Source organism: Mus caroli, unplaced genomic scaffold (genome assembly GCF_978045245.1).
Source record: "Mus caroli unplaced genomic scaffold, Mus_caroli_1 scaffold_2, whole genome shotgun sequence".
Lineage (NCBI taxonomy): Eukaryota > Metazoa > Chordata > Mammalia > Rodentia > Muridae > Mus > Mus caroli.
Genome location: NW_028227257.1, coordinates 158,192,104 through 158,204,113, shown reverse-complemented (window position 1 = coordinate 158,204,113; position 12,010 = coordinate 158,192,104). Strand labels below are relative to the sequence as shown.

Below are 12,010 nucleotides of genomic sequence, written 5' to 3'. Positions count from 1 at the left end.
TACAAACTTAGAAATACCTCAAAAGATTTTAAAAGAAAACCTTTTTCTTTCTTTTTTTTTCTTTCAAAATTCAAAACATATCTATTTGTTGTTGTCTAATTCTCTTCTTGCGTCTCAATTTTTATTAGGCGCCATTAACCCAATGTGCCTTGATATACTATAGATTATTAAATTTTTCTATTGCAAAGTACTGCAATTTTTAGTTCATATTTGTTTCTTATTGATACTGTGATAACTGAAGTAAGAGGCACAAGAAGATATGAGATCCAAAACCAACCACCATATTTTTAAAAATAATGTTGAGGAGAGAAAGATTTATTTATAGTTTGGGTCAGAGTTTATGAAAGAAAAATACTTAGTTTCTCTTTACCTTTTCTATGGCAGAGTCATATTTTATGGAAAAGATACTATGAAGGTCAGAAAATACACATGGATAGACTTAGTCAGAATGGTATGAACTCTGTTCCTTGGAGACACCCACTCTGCTGATGCAGCTACAGCCCATTCCTTCTCTCTGCATGGAGAGTTTACATAAACCACCCCAAGAATCATGTCTTTTACGGGGTCCCAACAACACTGTTTCAGGAGCACCTGGAGAATGTAAAATTTATTGTGATGTCCTTAGGCAATTGACACAAAGACAAAATCACTGTTGTTGTATTTGAAAGAGTATCCCTCAAGTCATATATCAGGATGCCACCAAAAAATCTAAGCCTTTCTAGGAACAGCCTCAAGCAACTGGAATCACGTGAGAGACACCACATAACCAGAATACCAGCCTGTGCTGCCTGTCACCACAAACACAGTGGACAGAGACAAGGATTGAACCTTTAGTTTACACTGAGTTACTCAGAGAGGCAGCAGTCTGGAAAAACAGACAGCCAACACCCGCAAAAGGTCTGCCTTCTCCACCCCATCTAGTATTCTTTGTAGGGAACCCTAAAAAGGCAGTTAAACATTCCAAAGTGTATCCCTGTCCCTCTAGTCAGGGGATACTGACTCTAATTCACCATTTTGGACTTCTCTGCACTCTTCCTCTGCTACCACATTGCCCTGTGGAACAGAGTTTTTCACCACACAAGGCTATTTAGTCTTGTATTCCTCCCAGGCAACATCCATACCAAAAGCTGGCTCAGCGGTGTGTACATGCTGAGCTCTACTTTGCAATGGCAGGTACCACATGTCTTCATATAAAGGGTCCCTTTCTGTCCCTCCTGTCCCAATTACATTTTTTTTCAATTCTAAAAATGTTACTAATGAAAGAGACCTCCAAGGTCATCCAGACATCTTTCTATTTTACAGAAGAGGAGTCTGAATCTTGAATCAATAGGAGCAGAATTAGGAAAGTCTGGGACAGGCTACTTACGGGAAAAGGTTCTTTCCCTCTGTGTTAGTTTTTTCATCATTGTTGCCAAATACCTGGCCAAAAACACTTACAGGAGAAAGGGCTTATTTGGCTCACAGTCACAGAGGCTTCCATCCATTGTGGTAAGGAAGATATGATGGAGCCTTCATGTTATGATGGACAGGAAGCAGACTAGGGAAGTAGCAAGAAAAAAAATCTAAGATAAATCCCCAAAGATATAGCCTTAGAGACCTCCTTCCTCCAGTTAGCGCGCACACACACACACACACACACACACACACACACACACACAGAGTTCCTCCCCTTCCCAACAGTCTATTCAGAATGTGAATCTATCAGAGGATTAATCCACTAATTAGATCATGGTCCTTATTCTATTTTAATTCCTGTACTAGTACATGGGACATAACAAAGAATTCCTCTAATTCCATGTGTCGAACAAACCACAATCCTCCTTTTTATATACTGACCCAGAAAAAGCAAATTGATTTAATAGGATGTCTCTGCCATCCTCAACATTTGGCTTCTATCTCCATGTCCATGGTGGCATTTTCTAACAGCTCATCCAAGGTAGCCTTTTCCTAACAGCTCATCTAATCTGTAGGAAAAGAGGTAAGAGCCAGGGGAATGTTTCTTTCTCTTTGACCCCATTAGCCATAAATGAGCTATGGTGACACTGAACTACAAGGAGACTGAGGATGTGATGCCTGGATAACAACCATGTACACTGTACTCAGGGCCACCATTTTGCAAAACCCCTTCAAAAGAGACCTTTTATATTGACTCTGTGAAAACGCTGTGCAGGGATTGTGCAGTGTTAAGAGGAGGGAGGAGGCATTCAGCCTGCTGTGGTGAAGCACTAACGTATCAATCATACAGTCAGACTGTAGAAGTCCAGTCTACGAACTTTACAAAGTGAATACTTACCTTCAACTCATGCCTTCGAGAGGCCTAAATGGGCTCTTTGTGTCTTTCCCCAGTCTTTGCTTCCCACTATAGTGGCAATCTGTATTCAGATCTTTACTGCCTCCATTTTCCCTTACTTTGGACTCTGTGTGAAATGGTATCACGTTGCAGTTCACATTTATGTTTAGATTTTATTCCCACTTGACTTTCATTCACATAGCTACCCATAGCATGTTTCCCCTTCTCCCTGCCAATTGGTATTCCATCAGACAACTAAACAAAAACATATTTATTCGCTGAACTGCTAGCAGCATGTGATTTGTTTCTAGCTGGAGGGTTAAGTAGTAATGATGATAGGAATATCCCATACATGTTTTCAGCTGAACAAATGTAAATAAACATTCTCATGCACATATACCCGTAAATGAAATTACAAGGACATAGATTATATTTCTATTTAGCTATGGCAAATCCTGATGAAGAATTTTCTGAACGTTCGTTAGGTTGTCTCTCCCTTTATCATTGTATGAAAATCCCTACTTTTCCAGATTCTCAGCAGCTATTGGTGATGCTTTTTCTGGTTAGTCTGAAAAAATTAATAATAGATTCTAAGTCACAAATAAGGCATTGGTGTCACATTAAGAAAAGAAGTCAAGGTGCTTTCCTTCTGTGTCATTTAATCAAGGGTGAAGCCAGATCTGAAGTCTCTACTTCATGCTCCCTATCTTCCATCTTCTGTCTGTTTGCTGTATGGGTCTGAGCCATGCTTACCTTAAGGCTGTCTTGTGAATCTGTCCTGTGTATGTATATGTGTCTGTCCCTGGTGTCTGTGTGTACTTGTCTCTGTTGCGTCTATCAAAGGGATTTGTTCTGTCTTTATTGAACAGCACAGAAAGCATCCCATGAGGAAGGAATGGGGTACTTTAAAAACATTTTAAACAGAGTTTTACAAGAGATAAAGTCACCTATTCCAACCAACCCAGTTAACAAATATCACTGTTTACTGATCAATTTCAAATGTTGTATGTTATGTTCCACATTTACAGTAAATACTCATGTTATAAAGTTGCTTTAAACCTCTAGTTTTTCTATTTTCAGCAGAAAATGCACTGCATTAATCCCAGGTCCAAGACATGGTAGACAGGAAATAACTTAAGATTGCAGCTATTTTTATAACCTTGGGCTATTTTTTTAATACTGTCTATAGCCAGGAAGCAGAGAAAGATGAAAACTTGGCACTCCATTCACTTTCTTTCTGAGTCTACTTTTAACTATAAAGCTTAATCATATAATACAGGTGACATGGAAACAGAAGGAAAGATTACTTGTGGGGAGGAAAGAGACAAGACAAGACTAAGAGTAGAAGTATAGGGCAGGGACCGTGGGGTGGAGCAGTGGGAACAGGACGAATAATAACATAGTATAGTGACTTACATGAGTGAAACAGTCATGATGAAGCCCATTACTTCATATGTATACTTAAAATTGTAATGAAAAAAATAAGAAAGAAAAGAAGAAGAGGGGAGGGAAAGGGAATAGAGTGGATAAGAGGGGAGGACGGGAGGAAAGGAGGGCAATAGAGAAAAGAAGAGAGGAGAGGAGGGGAGAGAAGAAGAGGGAGGGAAGAGGAGAAGGCTAGCAAGATACACAGTGGGCATACACAGCCTGACAATGTGATTTGATTCCTGGTTCCCACAAGAGGGCAAGAGAGGACTGACTGTTCTTTCCTCTGAATATCACACAACTGCACACACACACACACTATATGGATTAAATAAAACACTCTTAAAAAACAGCAAATATGTCCCAGAATATCAGTTTTGAAAAATTATTAAACTATACAAAACTATAAAAGTGGATCATTAGAATCCCAAAACTGAAATCTTCAATATTGATGAAATTTATTATCAAATGCTTATCTGGGGGTAGGCCTGGGGAGAGGATTTAAAATAGATGTAAAGGGAAGCTTTGAGCTTAATTCTAGGAACAGCAGCCAGGAAGGGTTTTACCACACTCATGGCATGCTTACACTGGTGTAACTCAAAGGCTCCCACCGACAGCCAGAATAGTGACTTCACATAGCTGGATCTGGAATCTAGTGCTAACTTTGTTACTTCAGTGTGTTCTCTGACCAAGGTTACATTGCACTCCTCAATTTGAAATGATGCCATTGCTGCTCTTCCTGTCTACTGCAACACGAAATCCATTGGGTCTACTGTTAAAATGATATGTGAAAGGGAAGTGGCTTGATCTCAACCAAAATGCAATACTTGTTTCCAGTCAAATTAGCCACAAGAAATTTTAAGTTTGTGGAGAGAAACCAGGATCTACAAATTTGTAAGATGCTTAATTGGAGAATGTGGAGAATTCTAAAAAAGATGGTTTGTCTATACTGGGAAGTGATAACAGATCACCCCATTTGAAAATGGGGGAAATGGTAGGAAAGGACTTATTTGGCTTACGTATCTGATCATAGTCTACCATTGAAGGAAACCAGTGCAGGAACTCAAGTTGAGAACCTGGAGGCAGACACTGAAGCAGAGATCTTGGAGAACCGGTGCTTACTGGCTTGCTCTTTATGGTTTGCTCAGCTTGCTTTCTTCTACCATCTGGGAACCACCTGCCAAGTGGTGGCAATGCCCACAGTGGGCTGAGCCCTCCCACATCAGTCGTTATCCAGAAAATGCCCTACAGACTTGCTTATAGGCAATCTGATGGAGACACTTTCTCAATTGAGGATCCTCTTCCTAAATAACCCTATCTTGTGTCAAACTGATTTAACCGGACAGGTGTTAACTACTTCTTACAGATGAAAAGCATTGAGAAAACACATTCCAGTTAATAAATGGATGGGAATAGAGTTCAGATGTTTGACCTCCTTCCAGATTGTCAGCTAAAAGTCACCAAGAGTTAGTGATGGTTCTTTTTATCCACTGGCTGACCAGATAATTAGGTGTGTTCCATTGTGAGGGAAGCAAGGCATTAGAAATCACCTGACTTTCAAGGGGACTTGTGACTGGTCTTCCACTTTTTCATGCAGTGTTTCAAGTGATTGCTTTGTTTGGGCCTTTGAGCTTGACAAACCCAGAGAAGAAAAGTTTTTGTAGATGTGCAGGGTGTCTACTCTTTTAAGGGGAGGGAAAGCAATTGTGAACGAAGCTATTCATTATCTAGCAGATCAAATTTAGAAATAGAGGTGAACGATGTAGAAATCGATGTGGGTGTAGCCTTGAAGAGGCTTCCCAGGTATACCAAAACCTCAGATGTGGCTTACCTCAGAGTGGCTCAGACTTCCCCACTGTTAATTGTCCTTAGCTTTATAAAGCTATTGCATCTGTTATGAGATACTAGTGTTTATCATTAGCAACATCAACAGGCAGTTCCATGAAAGTAGGTGCTATTAAAATCCCTGTCCTGCAATGAAGGGACTTAGCAAGTAATACCCAGTGACATGTTAAAGACCAAATTATAACAAATCTGGATTCACATATCTTATGATTTTTAGATTCAGTCTAAACCAAAAATTATTTGTAATGCTCCACTAAGCATCCCCTACATGGCAGGTTATATCAAGGTTGGAGTCAAGAAAATGGTATATCAAAAGCATGAGAATAACCACAGCTCTATAGGTGTATTCTTTGAATATTGTTTAAGTAGTTGGCCACTTCTAGGTATCTGAGAGAAATCTTGCTCTGTTCTGACAATGACAATACTTTTTATCAGTGTTCAAACCAAACAGAAGACCTACTAATCTCCGATAGGTCCTGAGGTGACGTTTCTTAACTTTGTGAAATGTTGGAGTTTAATAGTCAAACCTAATAATGTCTTTTAAAATGGAAAGCCAAGATAGCATTCAGTGAACTGGAATTACTATTTTTGAAAAAGATTATATTGACTTCACTACAAGCCAGTTTTACTTAAATGTCCAACAAAAATGTTCTGTTAGTCATTCATGATTTGATTCCTGGTGTATGACCTCAGCCAGCAAGCACTTCTTCAGTGATAGATTAGGGATTGGAGGATCCAGGGAATCAGAAGATAAAGAAAGATAGGAAAGTTTGGGGTCAGGAGGTCTTGCACAAGCTACATTTCATGCCAAGCAAGCTTATTAAGAAGTACAGCAACTTATCTACAATTTGTAAGGGGGAAAATAGGACAGAGTCTGTGGGAAGTTATATGATGGGACAAAGACTAATGAAGCAATGAGTATAGCACAAAAGGAACAGTAGATGTACTGGGGGTCGAGCACATCACAGATCAACCTCACAGTGGCCTTGAAACTGGTAACTTTAGTCACTCCTGGGGAAAAGCCTGTTTGCCAGGAACCTTTGCCCCTTGACTGGACCTTGCCAAGTCTGCCCCTGAATGGAATGCAGATCTAGGTGCCCATATCCTTTCATCAGGCCTCTGAGGAAGCCTTAGATTGGTTTGACCCCCAACAGTATGCATAAAAGCCATGAGATGTTTTTGCTTGCAGTATCTATTTCTCCTTAGGAGCCTCTTAAAATGTTTTTGGTTTTTGATAAATTTGTACAATGTTCTTTAATAATATTTACCCTCTTCACAACTCCCGGGTCTTACCTCACTCAGCTCCCTACCCATTGAACTTCATGTCCTCTCTTTCCTTACCACCCACTGCTTTCTCTTTCTTACGAGAAAAATAAAAAAAGTGAAGTCCAATTGTGTTGCCTGACTATTCTTGGAATGTGGTTGATATACCAGGTGTCACTCTACTGAAGAAAATTGACTTTGTCTGTCATCAGAGCAATAGAAAACAAATTAAGACATTGTAGAAACTCTCTCAACAGCAATCAAATGCTAATAGCTCTTAGGCAGGAGTCGGATTTCATGCTAACCTCCCCTCTTCCATGATGAGACTTTGTCTGGTTTGAGCTTGTGCATGTCTTATGTATGGTGATGACACCATGTCTGTGAGCTCATATTTACATCTGTTCTGTTGTGTCTGAAAAACACTGTTTCCTTGAAGTTATCCACCACCTCTGGCTCTTGAAATCTTTCTGTCCTCTCTTCCACATAGATCCTTGAATCTTTAAAGGGGGAGAAACATAATATAGACATCCCTTTTAGAGCTGAACATTCCAAAGTTTGTTATTCTCACATTGACCAGTTGTGCATCTCTGTGTTAATTATCATTTACTGTAAGAAGATTCTCTGATGAGGTCTGAATGCTACATTAATCTCTGGGTATAGCGATATGTCATTAGGAATCATTTTATTGCCATGCCCTTTCAGCAAAATAATAGTAGTAGCTTTTCCTATAGGGCCTAATACATGTCTAACCTCAAGTTCTTGGCCTTATTGGCAGTATCAGGTATGGGTTTCATCATGTGAAGCAGGCCTTAAGTCCAGCAAAAGTGATTGGTTGCTCCCAAAACATTTCTGCCACTATTGGATCAGTGAACATATCTTGTCAGTCAGATAATTACTGTAGTCCACAGTGTTCGTGGTTGGGCTGGATTGGTGTTCACTTTTCTCTTTCAGTGGTATATCTAGCATCTTCCAGTGGTGTGTCTAGCCCTCTGAATTCTAATCAGTAAGGATGAAGCTTCTAGTAGAGATAGATTTCTCCATATTCTATGACTCAGATATAGGATGTCTTCAGCTGTAGAGTTTTACTACTAGGTCCTAGAGAGTAACAAATAACGTTGGCAACCATCCATAATATTAGGGAGTCTATGGGATGCCTTTGGCCAATGACTCAAAAATATATAACTAATTCTGGGTACTGGGTATTTTATTTGGTCTGGTTAGGGGTATCATTTCACACACACACCCCAGTATAGAGTAATTCCATTTAAGCTCCTTTTATATATATGTATATATTTTAGTAAGCTTCTACAATAGTAGGTGTCCATGTTTTTTCAAAAGGACTTTAATGTTAGTTATCCCTCCCCCTTATATCCTTCCTCTAGCCTGTCCTCACATCCTCCACTTCATTTAATCCCCTCTCTTCCACTTTTCTAAAACACCGTTTATATTTCCTCTTCCTTGAAAGAGTCCCACTACCCCATGGTACCTTACTAGTTCCCTAACCTCTGTTGGTGTTCTTAACACGTATCCAAAATTCAAAGGTTAACATTCATATATGACAGAAAACATAAAGTGTTTGTCTTTCTGGGTCTCGGTTACCTCACTCAGTATAACTGTTTCCAGTTCCATTAATTTTCCTGAAAATTATACTTTTAAAAGCTGAATAATAGTTCATTGTGCAAATGTACCACGTATTATTATCCTTTCATCAGATGATGCACTTCTAGGCCCTTTCTAATTATTGACTATTATGAATATGAATGTGAATGAGCAAGTATTTCCATAGTGTGGTATGGTCTATCTAGACAAACACTTTATGTTTTCTGTCATATATGAATGTTACCCTTTAAATTTTGGATATGTGTGTATATCCTTCAGAATACCAACAGCCAGACTGTTCTCGTTCCACTAGGCTAGGCAGTGGAATGCTGTGGCCAACAGAAGGTGGTATTCCTGACCTTAGAGGTACACTCTTGACTTTCCTCCCATGTAAGCCCCTAGCATCAGTGTTCGACACTGAGGTTCTATAGAATTTAACCATTAAATGATGTTACACATATTTTCTGTTCTGCCTTCTGGGCAGGAATGAAGATTCTGCTAGAGCCTGGGTGGTTCACTAGTCAGTCCTGTTGCTTCTTTAACAGAAATACAACAGTTCTTTTGTGTTTTTACATGGGAACATCTCTCTCCAACAAGATCTCGAGTTCCCTGCAGTATCCAGTGTAGTAATGAATACTTGCTGATCTGATTTCTTAATGTTTTATCTAGAATTTCTACTTGGATAATAAGGGGAAAAAAGAAAACAAGGAAACCAATGAGAAAATGAACGCTAAAAACAAAGAATACTTACTTGAGGTAAGCTTCACTTTGCACAATAAAAAAAAAAATCCACAAAAGACATTTGCTAGACCTATTAAATTATTTGATCACACAATAATGGAAACTTCTGAAATGCACTATAAAATTTTAACTTGCAGTTTTAAATGCTAGTTGTTATCAAATGATACCAATTTAGACAATACAGTGGCTTATTTTGTCAGTTACACTAAAGTATGACTTTAGACAAAATAGTTTGCTTTTAAGAAATTGAATAAATAAGTCTTTCACTAAAAAGACATGAATCTTCATGAAACTCTCTGTATCATGTGTGTTCCACTTCATGAAACTCGATATTACATGAATGTCCCACTTATGACTCATTCTGACATGTATATTCTATTTCATGACTGTGACATGTATGCTCCACTTCATGAAGCTCACTATAAGATGTATGTTCTACAACAATATGAACTAACCATTATCTCTAGAGATGCCTGGGACTAAACCACCAACCAAAGAAAACACATGGTGGGACTCATGGCTCTAGCTGCATATGTAGCAGAGGATGGCCTAGTCGGTCATCAATGGGAGGAAAGGCCTTGGTCCTGTGAAGGTTCTATGCCCCAGTATAGGGGAATGCCAAGGCCAGGATTGGGAGTGGGTGGGTTTGGGACCAGGGGTAAGGGGTAAGGGATAGGGGGCTTTTGAAGGGGAAACTAGGAAAGGAGATAACATTTGAAATGTAAATAAAATAATTTTAAAAACTGGAAAAAAGATGTATGTTCTATTTCATGATACTTGATGTGACATATATGTTTCATTCATGAAGATCACATGACATGTATGCTCTACTTCATGACCCTCACTGTGACATGTATAGTCTATTTCGTGACACTGTGACATGTATGTTCCACTTCATGATGCTCAATATGACATGTATGTTCTACTTCACAACACTCACTGTGACAGGTATGTTCCACTTCATGACACTCACAGTGACATGTATGTTACATTTCATGACACTCACAGTGACATGTATGTTACATTTCATGACACTTGCAATAACATATATGCTCCACTTAATGACACACAATGACATGTATATTCAACTTCATGACACTCACTGTGACATCTATGTCTTATCTCAGAAGGGCTCTATAGAATCAGATGTAAGGATTTCCAAATCTTTGTCTTTGGTGAAGCTCTTCTAGCAGCCCAGATAGAAGTCTAGAATTAGACATGTCTGAGGATGTGACTCTGTGAGTTGCTCATGTGCTAATGGCTAGAACACACCTCTGTGAGCCTCAGTAGCAAATCATACGGGATCACCATAGAGATTCAGAGAGGAGATGAATGCCCAGCACCTTTGTTGGTCGCCATTGGGGCATACTCAACAAGTTTCTATTTTTGGAAGCTATTAAGGCAACTGTGCTAAAGACCACAGCACTCTAGAAGATCTCAGATCATATATGGGCATCCTCGAGCCCCAGGCAAGTTGCCTTTATTCACTCCCAACATAGTGTTGATCAGTCTTGAATTAATAGACTTTTCTCTCAGAAGTTCAGATCTGGTAAAGAACTTAGCACCTATGGAACCAATTTACTGACTCTAAACAGCGCCATATTCTGTCCCACAGTGGGCTCACTGCCTCCTGTGTTTCCATTCCCTGCCATGTTCTAGAATCCCTAGACCAAAACTGAAGCAGGTTCTAGTACCTTGCTGCCATCCTCCAGGGTCCTAAACATGCTCTTCCTGGTCTGGTTCTGAACTGTAATATAATGGGCATGTCAGTGGAGGCCCAACAATGAAAATGAGACATCCTTTCTGCTCCAGCCATTAGACTCTAGAACAGCAGTTCTCAACCTAAGAATTGAACAACTCTTCCACAAGGGCCACCTAAGACCTTCAGAAATGTTTTCTCTAGGTAGATCTGCCCACATACAAGAACCAGGTAAAGCAGAGGAAACTTTAATGAACTATTTTGACCAAACTATGCAATCTTTCATCTTTTGTACTATTAAAGCAATTGTTATATATTTCACAATGTATAATGTATAATCACATGTTGTTTTGTGATTAATCACTATGCTTTAATTATGTTCAGTTTGTAATGATGAAAATGCATCCTGCATATCAGTTATTTACATTAATATTTGCAACAGTAGCAAAATTATAGTTATGAAGTAGCAACAAAAATAATTTTATGTCAGGTGTCACCCTGACATGAGGAGCTGTATTAAAGTGTCACACATTAGGAAGGTTGAGAACCACTGCCCTAGTGTGAATTGATGAAAATGAAACACCAATGTCCCCAAAAGCAAGGATAGGAAGAATTCTGACATGTCTAGTGATAACAGAGACTGACTGTCATGGAAAATAAATATTTTCCTGCCACATTCATTTGCTTTAGCTGATGATTAGAAATTAGTTGTCTACAGGAGAACACCTGCTTGTGTGTGGATTGATACAGTTGTATGAATAGCACTTGGGATTTGATTTCGAAAGTATGCACAGCTGAATGTGAATGAAAACACAAAACCTATTATGTGCATTGTTCTGCTGTCATCTTCGGGCCAAAAATCCAAATCTTTAATATATGGTTGGCAAGCCAACTGCTACCTGAAGCAGAAGGTCACTGGGAGAAATGTGAACAACCCTGTTCTCCAGCTCTCCTGCACAGAGGTTTACTTTGGAGGATGCAAAATTAAATTATTTTGCATTTATGAAACTATGCTGATAATAATAATACTAAAAGAAAATAATAACTTTGAGCATCCAAGCAAAAAAATAAAAAATAATATGAAATCTATCCCATTGCTTTTTTTAAATTATTGAGAATTATACATTTCTATGCAAAATTTGAACATC

General features: G+C 38.9%; 1 protein-coding gene across 1 annotated transcript in view; it reads left to right on the top strand.

The window, feature by feature from the left end:
- Positions 1 to 12,010, top strand: part of Apbb1ip (amyloid beta precursor protein binding family B member 1 interacting protein) — a 98,191-nt gene that overhangs the window by 64,419 nt on the left and 21,762 nt on the right. Inside the window, exon 8 of the mRNA XM_021155983.3 lies at positions 9,092 to 9,178. Coding sequence (XP_021011642.1) covers positions 9,092 to 9,178 — 87 coding nt within the window. The remainder of the gene's footprint in view (positions 1 to 9,091; positions 9,179 to 12,010) is intronic.